The sequence below is a fragment of the Tachypleus tridentatus genome, chromosome 9 (assembly GCF_004210375.1).
Source record: "Tachypleus tridentatus isolate NWPU-2018 chromosome 9, ASM421037v1, whole genome shotgun sequence".
Lineage (NCBI taxonomy): Eukaryota > Metazoa > Arthropoda > Merostomata > Xiphosura > Limulidae > Tachypleus > Tachypleus tridentatus.
The window spans coordinates 47352757-47365856 of record NC_134833.1 but is presented as its reverse complement, the minus strand read 5'-3'; the positions used below and the strand labels follow the sequence as shown (position 1 = coordinate 47365856).

The 13100-nt window shown below is 30.0% G+C and overlaps 1 protein-coding gene across 10 annotated transcripts in view; it reads left to right on the top strand.

Annotated features, from left to right (window-relative positions):
* Ppox (protoporphyrinogen oxidase) overlaps positions 1-10131 on the top strand; it is a 99359-nt gene extending 89228 nt beyond the window's left edge. For 9 of the 10 annotated variants that reach the window (XM_076454190.1, XM_076454183.1, XM_076454182.1 and 6 more), the window contains 2 exons: positions 4346-4459; positions 10063-10131. In XM_076454190.1, coding sequence (XP_076310305.1) covers positions 4346-4459; positions 10063-10116 — 168 coding nt within the window. In that variant the 3' untranslated portion in view covers positions 10117-10131. Of the gene's footprint in view, positions 1-4345; positions 4460-10062 lie in introns of those variants that run through there. The other variant, XM_076454187.1, reaches the window with a different exon arrangement.
* Positions 10132-13100: the final 2969 nt, after the last annotated feature.

Sequence of the window (13100 nt, the reverse complement as noted above, 5' to 3'; positions counted from 1 at the left end):
AAAACAGGACATTAAATATCATTCGTATAGGATGCAATTAAATTTAAAGTGTATATATTGTTTCTTTTCTACTGATTGAATGTATGGTTTTTAACTCTTTTTCCTGGTGCTTCTGTTTTTTATTGTTAAATGTCTATGCAAGACAAGAATTGCAGCTACAAAGCAATACAAATTTTGTATCATTATGTGAATGATAAAGAACATAATATGGAAGGTTGCTATGTTGATTATAGTACATCCACTAATCATGAAGCATAACAGCATGTAATTCCTGTGAGAGCCACTTATTCATTATGATAAGAAAAATCACATGCAAGTGCACATTAACTTATCACAGTTGTCCCACAAGGGATAACTAAGTGTCACACTGATAATGAGCAAAAATTTATAAACAAAAAAAAAAAGACAATATGCATGGCCATCATGTTGACATGTATGACTAGTACAAACACTAAATGGTTCTAAACTGTATAGTCATTTGATTTCAAAAGTACTATATATGTGTGCAAATATCACTGTATGAATTATGTAAGATTTAAGTTATTCTACTAACATCACTTTACAAGCTGAGATATCCATTCTGTATCCAAGTTATGAACTTAAAGAATATGAGTGAATGATATGATAAATAGCATAAAAATCCTTATTCAGTTAATTTATTTCTACCATAACATATTAGTACACCATTCATTATTACCTCACTCAAAGTTTTGTATAAAGTGTAAGAACTCAATATGTATATTCTTAAAACATTTAATATACTGTAGAAATGTTCAAGGTGACTTTGTATTAAGAGGTAGCATCTAAAGTAGTGGTGTTAAGGAATCTTTCTGTTACTCATTTTGAACACCAGGTCTTATTGATATTCCACAATGTTTAATTGATGGTCATTGGCTGCAAAAGTGTTATATTGACTGAAGTTGAAACATCACATTTCAAAGTAGGTAATAGCTCTTAATATCAGCCTTATGGTGACTGTTGGAGTAAAATCTTCAGCTGAGTTTAGGTATTTCTCCAAGTCAATTTTTCATTGCATTCGTTCATGGAAAGTTGGTTGGTTGATTGATTTAGTGTTTTATAGCACAGAGCAACTAGGCTATCTTTGCCAAACATCCAGTAAAAAGTTAAAAGTAAATTTAGTAAAATTCATAAAAGGAAATTAAGGTAAAACAAAACAAAGTTTTAGAAAAAAAAACATAAATAGCATAAAACCATTGTTTACATCTAGTCTAGAGTGTTAAGAGAAAAACTACAGTAATTCAAGTTGTAAAGGACTTTCTGTAGCATAACTGTAATTATCACAACTTGCCAGGAAAACTAACAGGTAAGTACAAAAACCACTGTCAGTCACCTGAAGTTGGCCTTTCCAGTTACTTGACGTTATGGCCATTTTTAAAAGGAAAGTGATAAAAAGATTTTAAAAGACATGTAGCAAAATTATAATAATAACTGGCCAGGATGACTAACGGTCCTGGTTGTGAGTTATTTAATATTACAGTCAGTTTCTAATTTCAAATGGAACTAGATGAACTGTGATTTTTAAAAGGGAGTCACATTAAAAAAGGTGTAATCTATAAATTAAAAAACTAAAATGGCATTAAAAAAGATTAATGGCTTTTAAAAAACTTAAAACATTACCAAGGTGGACAGTGTCACCATCCCCAATAACACACTAACGTTATGGACAAACCTTGGGACAGAACATGTTTAAGGTGGTGCCATTGTTGAGAGTCATAACGACGGCAAGAAAGTAAAATGTGGCTTATTGTGATCTGAGTGTTACACAAACTACACACTGGTGCATCAGTTCCAGATAAAAGAAAACGATGAGTTAAAATGTGACCAATGCATGGTTTAGCTAGAACAACTCCCTCTTTCCAATCCTTACGGAAGCAAGACAGCCAAAGTCCAATATAGGGTTTTATTTGGAAAAGTTTGTTTTCACGTTGCTCACTCAGAATTGACTGCCAGCTTGCACAGAGCCGAGCTTTGAATACAGGACCATAGTCCATGTATAGAACAGGCACAGTGGTGATAATGCCACAGCAGACAGATTTAGCTGCAGTGCCAGGTAGTCTGTTTCTACTAATAACAACATGGCCTAGTATCCAAAAAAACGGGATAGAAATAGATGTTAAAGAGAAATAGGCCAGTCGGTTTTGAATATTGACAAGAAGAGGGTGAGAACTAATATGAAGCAATTCCAGGGTCTGTAGAGAACTAAGTGAGTCAGTGTAAATAGTGCAATTTGAGTACTGCTTAGTTTCCATATAATCCAGGGTGAGATATAATTATTAAAATAATGATACAAAATACTTGAGCTAGCAAAGTATTGAATGTTTTTAAGCTTAACAAAAATAGTAAATTATCCTGAGTGGCAGGTAGAAAATAAGTCTGAAATGCCTTCTTAACACACTACTGTTTAAAATTCTTCGAAAGTACTTTATTAACAGGAATAAGTAGAAAAATATCTGCAGCCAAGGATAATTTTATTATTTTTTAAGTCTAAAATTATTTAATTTTCTTTTACATGACTATATGCACTTATAAAAGCTATATTGGATTTGTAAATGTAATTTGCATTTATGATACAGATGATTGAGATGTATGTGTATGTTTATTTTGATATCTTCCAGATGATAAATGTGAAAGCCAAATGGCCACAAACAAAATATAATTTCATGTTACAGTTATCTATTCAGCTTAAGACATGGAACTTAATTCAACTGGATTACTAGGATTTTGTGTTTAGATTAGAATTCACATTGTATCCATTTCCTTTGGGTTGAAACTAGATAAGTTTATGTTCTTCATGTAAAAGGCAGTGCTAGTCTCCCCATAACTTGCACAGAATAGTTTAGAGGTAACCTTTGAATAATACAGTAATGAGTTACCTGTATACCCATCAGGGTAGGAAAGCCACCAAAGTTTCTTATGGAAGTTCATCTATCTTCACATTCCCAAAAAATTATTAAGGAAAACTAAACTGTCAAGGAATATGATCACTATGAAAATGCTATTTTGAAGTTTGCAAAAGGAATTGTTCTCCACACCTCTGTATACTAAGAACAGTTTGGTGTGTAAAATATTTGTGCATCCCAACAGATTAAAAAAAAGTTTCAAAATAATTTACCTAGGTTTCAACAGATGATGATAAGATTTCCATGAAGTTATTAGAAACTCACTGAACAGCATCTTACTGTTATAAATTATTGATTGCTTCAATTGTAAGTTTGTTTTTTTCCTCTCTAAAATACTTTTTTTAAGTATTTAAAGTCTATAAACATTTATTTGACTACTTAAAACGTACATCTAACAGTGTTCAACATTCCACTAGCAGAACAAAGTAACAAAGTGGATGACATTATCATTGTTAGGGAGACATTCAAGAGAAGTTCTCATGAACCATCTAATTTGTTAGGAAAAGCCAACACAGTTCAGAGCTATGTTCAGGAAATACAAATGAGATCTTAAAACATTGCTTAAAGACTGGTACAATTCATTATACTACTTAAATTGATCAGTAAAACTTATTTTTTTTCAATCCTGATACTCTACATCTTTTTTTTTTAATCATGTATGAGAAAGAGTCTAGCAAGCAGTCACTCATTTCACAGACAATAAATGATGACTTGTATCATTAAAAATTACCAATTTGGTAGATATTTCCCTAATTAAAAATTTTGTTTCTCTCAAAGAGAAGAAAAATCCAGAAACACAATTGTTTTATAACAATTTAAATATATTAAATATACAAGTTTGAATTTTTTACATATGATTTTTTACTTACTTGTAGGTCTATAATGCATTATATTTTCTGAGAATATACATGTATTATAATGTGAATAGGTTTCTAATATTGTATTATTGTATATGAAATAATATAAATACTGTTTAGCTTAATCTGAAGTGATCTTGAACAATTTGCTCCAATCATGTATCATTAGCTGTAAATCAACTCTTGCAAACTCTTTATTTGAAAGAAGATGTAAATAGCTTCAGTATGGTTAATTGATTCATAGTTCATATTTTGTAAAAATGATTATATAAACCTGATAGGCATTCATTTGAACACAAGGTTGAAACCATGAATAGTATTATTGTACATGTAAACCAACATCTGAAACTTTGTAAAAGTGTGAGAAATTTTTTTAATCATTACTAAGGGAAATGATGCTGTCCAAGGTAAACAGACATATTTTTTCCTTGAATTAAAAGTGATTCAAACAGTTATAGTGAAGATGTGGCAAAAAATGAAATGAATATGGTTTTGGTAATTAAATTGTGTTAGGTTATTGCTCTTTATTAGTTATTTTACTAATTCAAGTTCTGTACTATCTTTCAGGGGTTTGGTTTTTTGGTTCCTTCTTCTCAGAAGTCAAATGTTTTAGGAATTATATTTGATTCCTGTTGTTTTCCTGAACATGATGGAAAATACAGTCATAAAACCCGGATCACTGTAATTATAACAGTTTTTCATTATTATAATTTAGTTTTTAATCAACATTTTTTAATGTTTTTAAGAGAACTAAATTTTTAAATCTTAGTGTATATATAATACTTTTAGTTAAGATGTCATGTATCTTTTGTTAAAATATTTTGTGCACAAAAATGGTAAATTTCAGTTTTTGTGACATAAAAATTTATAAAATGTTTCCTGATGTGCATTCTTTTAAACTTTTGTAAGTCCAAATGAGAATGTTGAAAAAGTAAACTTCAAAAGAAAATAAAAATAAAAATTTCGTCATAGTTTTATCCTATAATGAGTAAATTGGTAACAAAACTAAACTGAAAACGAATCCTAGTTTTATCTTATATTCTGATATGTAAAACAGTTTACTTTATATGCAAAAACGGCTCGTTTGGATTGAGAAAATATTTTACATACTACTGTGTTTTTATCCTGTAATTTTTCACCAGTGAGCTTGTGTTTACTATTACAATTTATAAATTGACTATTTTATTATTATGAAATTTAGGATTAAATCTTGGGATCACTTATATCATCCAATCATTGCAACACACTGGTTTATGACCAATCATTTTGGATGATTATCAAAATTTTCAGGATACACAGATTCTGAAATGGACTTTTCAGATTTTTTTTTTTTTTGCTACAATGAAAATTAGTTATAAACTTAAGAAAACATTGGTTAGTTTCTAAGAAAAGAGCAGTAACTCACTGGTTTGACATTATGTTGAGTTAGTAAAATTAAATATAATTTAATTCTCATATAAAATAATCAGTTTAATCTGACAAATGATTATTTATCTTGTAATGCAATTATTAAACACTTAGCTAAATATATAGGAAAGGTAGTGAATTATGTCATAGTCTATTGTTCATGGGTTCTGGAAAAGTGTGGGGATATATAATTATATCATCCTGGGTCTGAAAAGGCTATTGAATTTCATTTCAGTACTAAACACCTAGAAGATAAAATAAAAATTGTAGTAGATACAAAAAATAATAGACAAATAAGAAGAGATATATGACACATATATTAGCATTTCATCAGCCCTCCTCACATTTTTATTTTCTGTGATTTAATTGGTAAGTATGTAGAAAATCAAACATACTTTGTAGTAACCACAAGAAAAACATATACACTGAATAGGTGAAGTGAAGAAAAAGTGTTCACGGCCACTATTCACCTCTTCATATTATATAGCCCCACAGTAGCATATACAATAAATCAACTTAACATTCCAAAAATTGTTTCATCTCAAAATCTAAGTTCAAGGGAGGTCCAGTTCAACCTACACTTTGATCAAAGTGTGTTATTGGATTAAAATTAATTTATTTTCAGAGAATCCATGTTGTATGATTTTTTTTTCCCTAATACTCAGCTCTTGTTTCAGTTGAACATTTTTCGTTTTTGATTTTTTATTGTGATATATTTAAAATTCTTTTGTAGATTTCATTCTCTTGCATTTTGCAACAGCTGGAAAAATTAAGAAATGTACTGAGTATGAGTGAATTAGTTCTATAGTCTGTTGGATAGAGTTCCAACAAAAATTTTGTAGCTGCTAATTAATTGACAGTTTTCTTCAACTTTTAACTACTAACAATATCATGAACCTTCAGCTTTTAGAATACAAATCCTGTCAGCAACAGTTTCTGGTAATCAGTGAATGTCTGGTTGGTTGAAACTTTTAAATAAAAGCTAGCATTCCCAACCTGTCTTTTTGCCAATTATTTGATTTTTTGAAGGTATAGGAAAACTGCAATAATGCATTTTAAAATACACAATATTTACTTTAATATTTGAATTAAAGTGCAGTGATTAATTTTTTTAGCATCACCAACTAAGCTTCCTTTCTTAAAGTTTTTAAAATTACTCTTATGTGTTTTGCTGATCCTATAAATCCTGTGAAAGAACTGATTTACATTTTGTGTATTATTAGCAATTATGGTGATTATTTTTTGGGTTTTGTAGTACCTTTGATATCCAATTTTTGATGGTCTCGTGAAAGGAAGACATGCTGGATTGTCAAAATGACATAAGTACTTAAAGTTCAAGTAAAACATTAAACTACAAGCTGTGGTCTTTTTCTGTTTATTAGCCTAACTTTTAGCTATGCATAAAATGTTTAATTTCGTTATTGATAAGCTTTTAACCCTTTCTTGTCAAATTGATAATTTTGCACAACCTTAAAAATCAAGAAGCTATACACACTTTAACTATATTTTCAATGCTCAGTTTAAAGTTTCAAAATCAAAGGTGAAACTGTTTGATTAACTTTTAATTCAGGACGTATCTTGTGAATCCATAAACATTTTTTTGTGTGTAGCATCTGTTTGCTGTACTCACTCCCCAAGGTGTTGAAGTGTTTAGAAACATTAATGTCACAGTTGTCTAGGCAGTGGCAAGGAATGTATGACTGATTATATACAGTATTCTGTGCATGCTTTTAATACATGAGCTCAAATTACGTATTATGGATCCAATGTAGTCAAAGTTGCACTTTGGGCATGTACATTTACATTTGACATCAGAATGATGTATAATTGGGTTCCTGTCTTTATGTTTAAAATAATTACTTAAATGAAACAATTCTATACATATTGTGAGGATAAATGGTATTATTCGAAATGGGTGTAATCTTTTTCATTATATCTACTGAATGGTTACCAGTAAGTGGTAGAATACAATAAACTGTTTCTTTATCTTCAACTATTAGTTTTAGAAATGTAAAAACATTTTAAATACTTTTTAATAACAATATCAATTAAATGTGTAGGGAAACTTTTTATGTGTAACAACCCTTATGTTTTGTACGTTTTCATAAGAAGAGGAAAAATAACTAAGTTTTGATGAATTGAATTATAAATTAAGTTCTTTTTAAATTCAAATATTGTCAAAATGAAAATATCAACCTATGAATGTTGGGTTATAATAGCTCTTTGTGTCAAAATTTCAACCTAAATTAACAGTTGTAGTATCTAAAAAGATAAATTATTAACTGTCTGTTTTTAAACTGCAAATCTAATATTTTTATGTTAATTATACAAATAATATTGAGATTTTTAAAGAATCAGATGTATTTTTAAAATTAAAAAGTGTTATCAACATATATAATATAGAGGTTTAAACTTTCCCTGACAACTTTTTAACCATTTTTATTCTTAATAACTTAAAAATAAATTAGCCAATCATGATGCAACTCTTGAACCTATGGATACCCTTGAAGTTATTCATAATGACATCCACTGAAAAACAAATTTGACTTTTTAGTGACAAAATATAATAGCTCTCTAAATACAGGTTTGGTTAATATCACTGACAACATTAGAATTTGCAAAAATGAAATTGCCACTTAATTACTTCATTTGAGCGTAAACTGATATACAAATATTCAATGTCAAAACTGGTAATATAGACAGGCAAGTCAATAGTCAGTGTAGATATATCTTTGATAAATTCAAAAACCTCCCTAAAAATTGTTTGCTGTAACTGAAAGTATCTATACTTGACACAGTTGGTGTGATGCGACAATTTAATTTATGTATTTTAGTTTACCCATAAAATATACCATAATGGGAACCAACTGGACTAATTTTGTTATATATTTTATCCAATATGAACTATTCTTTCTGAATTTTTAACAGATATTTCTGTAAATATCTTTCTTTAGTTGCTGTGGGATCCATTTTCAATTTTTTTTAAATTTAGTATTATCATTTAAAATATTTAAAACATTATCTATATTATATTTTTTATTCAAAATTACTATGCCATTCCCTTCATCTGGTTTAAGAATTATTAAATTATCATGTGAGAAGAGGTGTTTTAAAGCCAAAATTTCCTATTTAAATAGGTCAAAACTGTAATACCCTGAAAATGCTAGATTTGAAATTTCAGTAACTATATCATCAAACCTTGAAAAATATTCTACATAATTCAATTTCTTAAAGGTAATTTAAAATCTTAAACCCTGTGATAATACCTTATTTTCTACGAAAGTTAACCAATGATCTGAGGGAATATAAATTACTTGTGTAGAACCTAAAAAGTGTAGGCACACTAAATTTCTCATGTTTTAATTTATTGCACCCTTTTATTTGTTCATGCTTTATTTCATTTAAAATCTTGTTTATGTAATGAGCAATCACATTAATAAAATGTATAAAATCTAATTTTGTAACAACTTCATATTTTTTCAGCATTTGTATATTTAGTTAACATAATTACTTTTTTCCTCATTTCATGAATAAGTACAAAACAAAAAGGTTATTTTACAAAAAAAAGTTTCCCATCCAGTTAATTGATGGTGTTGTTAAGAATTATTTAAAAGGTTTGCACATTTCTAAAGCTAATAAACAAACTGAAAAGAAATAATTTAATGTATTATATCATTTACTGGTTACCATTCAACAGAAGTAAAGAAAAACGATTAAATCTATTTTGAATAATAACTGTTATCTGCACATTAAGTTTAGAATGGTGTTTAAACTATTGTCATTTAAATAACTATTTAAAATATAAAGACAGGATTCGAATTATTCATCACTCTCACGTCATGTGTAAATTTACAAGTCCAAAGTGCAACTTTGGCGTCATGGGCTCTACAATATGTTATTTGAGATAGCTCACATATTAAAGAGCATGCACAGAATACTGTATGTAATCAGTCATGCATTCTTCACAACTATCTAAAAAAACTGAGATGTAAATGCCATTTCTAAACACTTCAACATCATGAGGAGTGCATACAACAAAGAGATGCTGCACATGAAATAAAGTTTGTGGATTTACAATATACATTGTGAATTAAATGTTAATGAAACAGCTTCACCTTTGCTTTTGAAACCATATCTTCAGGAAATCTGACAGGCTTGGTGAACATTACAAGTTTGTTGTGCACAAAAAATCTTAATTTGTAATATAGCATTTAGAGGAAAGAGTTGTATTAATTTTCATAACCTTTACTGAATCAATCTGAGTGTAAGATGATTATTGTGCTAAAAATAAAAATGTTTCTTTTCATTTTACAATTTTTGTATTTCATTAACATAACCTCTTGAAGCTTATAATTGAATATGAAAATTCTTTTTAAGATAAAACGAGAATTTATGATATTTTCTCTTGCCTAACACTAGTTCTTGCTAAATCATTAGTGAACACTAAAATGAAATTTTTATAATTATGAAATAAAGTGAACAGTACTTTTTTTTTCTTTTTATGAAGAAATCATTTTGGGATATTTTTTTATTCCAATGTTGTACATTACCTCCTCTCGCATGAATAGCTATCCTTGTTCAGTGCTGCTCCTTATATGGAAATTTTTTTGCATGTCACAAGCCTTGGGTTTCTAAGTATTTTAAGATCAATGTGTTTCAACAGTATTTTGCATGCAAATCATCATGTGACAACCTTCCACCAGTTAAAATAGACACACCCACCTGATGAACGTGCTCCCTCTGTATAGTTCTACCAAATTATTTATTGTTTGTGCACTTTCCTGTTTGTTTTTTTTAATTTCCTATGAAGTAGAGATATTTGCTGTTTTTTTCACTGCAGCTTATGTTTCCACCTCAGAAATGTTATTTATTTCTAGCACATTATCTGGACTTCAGGTGATGGTACTCAACTGAGAATTTGTCAGCTTTGATGCATTGGAAGATTGATCTTTGTTGGACCTGAAGTTTGTATTGGTCAAACAATTACTCACATTACTATCATGCATCTGTTTTAATATCAATGTTTGTTTGAGTTAGATTTATATTTAAAAATGTACATAACTTGTACTGTTAAATCTGTATTGCAAAATTCCTGTTTATTCACAAAAAGTGTAGAAAATTCTTGAGTTTTATAATCAACAGTATACATGTTTACGTCAGTACTAGCATATTGTTGTTCTGCAAGCTGAAATTTTTAGAAACTCTTCTCATGCCTATAAATGTAACCAACAGGATAAGCCAAGAGACAGTGTATATTATTAGTTTCCTATAGTTGGGGTGCTGTAAACCTCATAAGCTATAACTGCAAATCTTGCTTATTAATCTGGAACTTTAAATACTTGACCAGGGAAATTTATAGGTTTTAAACATTACAAACAATTTAAGTAGAGATAGTAGTATTTTTATGAAAGCTTCATATAACTTCAGCAATGGATAACTCAACCCGTAACTGGCATATGATCAATAAAAAATGCAGAGTTAGTTAGCTCCCTGTTAAGTGAATTGTGTCTTCATCAACTCAAAATTAATTTTTTCATTGTGAACTCTCGATAAGATGTCAGGAAAGTTCCAAACCACACAGAAGATTCAATACTGTTTGCAAAACTTTTGTATATAGATCATTATTTGAATTAAGTGTCATTGTCAGTTGTATTATTGTTTGTACAAATATATTTGTATTCAAAAAGAAAAAATGTGTGTTTCAATCTTGTTAGCAATTATCATAAATTAGATATAATCATCTTTCTTCTCCCAACCAGATAGTTGGGTTTTGGATTATAGTTGACTTACTAATAGTATGATCATCATCCTACCTCCACACAGATGTCAGTAGCTGGCAACTAGGTATTAGATGCAACTGACTCCCTGTGTACATTCTGTTATGCTCTAGGTGCTTTACACCAAGAGGCACATCCTTTTACTCTCACCCACATTGATGGACTCTGTGGGATTTAGATTCTAATAACATGTGGCTCAGATCCCTGTCCATTTACTGTTCTCTCCCTTTCAGATGTGCTTCACTCAGTTTTTACCCACATCTACAATACCTCTTTCCTCAATTGATGAAGAGTATATCTGGTACAGAAGTGACATGATCTCCCACATATTATTCTCTGTTGCAAAGATATACTCTTTTAGGGTGTCTTTCAGATGCTTTCAAAGGATGTTTTTTCCCCTTGCACTGGTCTCTCTACCAACTCAATGGGATATTCTAGCTATTTATGTGAGCAGAGGTAAGGTACTGTATTGGAAGTTATAATTTTTCTATGCTGAAAATATATTTCCAATAGTTAGTTACCTACTCTTACACTTCCCACTCTTCCTCCTTAATTGAAAATCAATGCTTCCATTTTATGCTAAAACTTGAAATGATAATTTGATATAATCAAATAGAGGGAGTCATATGCATCAGGAGGGTGTGTCACACTCCTGTTGGTGGAGGGTTGTTGCATGATAATTTGCAGGTGAGATGCGCTTGGACCACTTTGATTTGTACTTGTCCAAGGTTAACAGTGAGCATTGGAATTTCCTCAAATCTACCAAACTTCAGTGGTTGTTGATGAATCAAACAGTAGGTGGGTCTTATATTTATTTTATTAAGCAGCTTGGCTGCTGATTGAATCAGAAAAATATGTTGACAGCATCATTAATCTTTAAATCCTATATAAAAATAGTTTAACTGCAGTTAGGAAGAGGCTAGTCGATAAACACCAAAAATTAAAATTGGAAAATTTCAATGCATTGGTAACATTCAATGCCAGTGGTGTTTTTTCTTTGCAAACAATGTTCTATTCTGTAATACAGCCATATAACATGGAAATTGGCTAAGTTAACCTGAGAACTACAACTCATGTCCATTCCACTATCACTTTTCCTTAAAACATACTGATTAGCAGATACACATAATAGTCTTGTACTTGTTTTCTTTTACAAATCTTATTAGTGTGTATTTTTTTGAGTTGCCACTGACTAACAAATTCTTTTGATCATTCATTTTAATCAGAATATTCATGATTAAGAGCATTATTAATTAAATTAAAGCATTATAATTTATGCTTTAGTATTATCTAAGTATTTTAAAATATTACCTCATACATTATGTATTTTTAATGTATACTTTTTACAGATCTATAGCCATGTCACAACATAAATTCATAATATTTCATTGGTCTCTTATGGTTATTATGATCTCTTAACAAATTAGTCACGGAATGTATCCTCAATGGTCATTTTAAGCCAGTGGTACACAAAGTCTGACCCACAACAAGTCACCGAGTGGCCCGCGATGTCCAACAGGAAAGTCAAACATAGAGAGCTCAAGCGCTTAGAGTTCATGCCTGCGCAAAGATTAAGCACTATAGTAGAATATGCATTAGATTAGATACTGGATGGTTCCATATTTGTGTTGAGCAATAAAGAAAATTTAATAAGAAAATCTCGTTAATGCATAGGCATTTAATCATTGGTGCAATGACGTAATATTTCTGTAATTACGAAATCTCACGTGTTCCAATTGTTCTTCAAGATTTATTTACGAGCTCTATTTTGATATTATTTCATAACAAAAATGGCAGCTAATAGTAAAAGAAAAGTTGACGATGAGAACCAGCAGTTTCATGATGGTCAGACTGCTCAATACTGTTTTGTTCAACAACAGAAAAACGTGATTTGTCTGCTGCATCATTCAACAGTAGCAGTAGCAAAGGTATCCAATATAAAGCGTCATTATCATTTAAAGCATAAAGATTTCCACAACGTTGTCAGTGATGAACAAATAGCTCGAATTGAATCTCTGTGGCAGTTGCTGAATCACCAGCAGAACGTTTTCTCAAAGCAGTCAGCAGATTTAGGTGCAGCATGTGAGGTCGGCTACTATATTTCTTTGATGATAGCGAAATCTGGCCGACTGTTCACT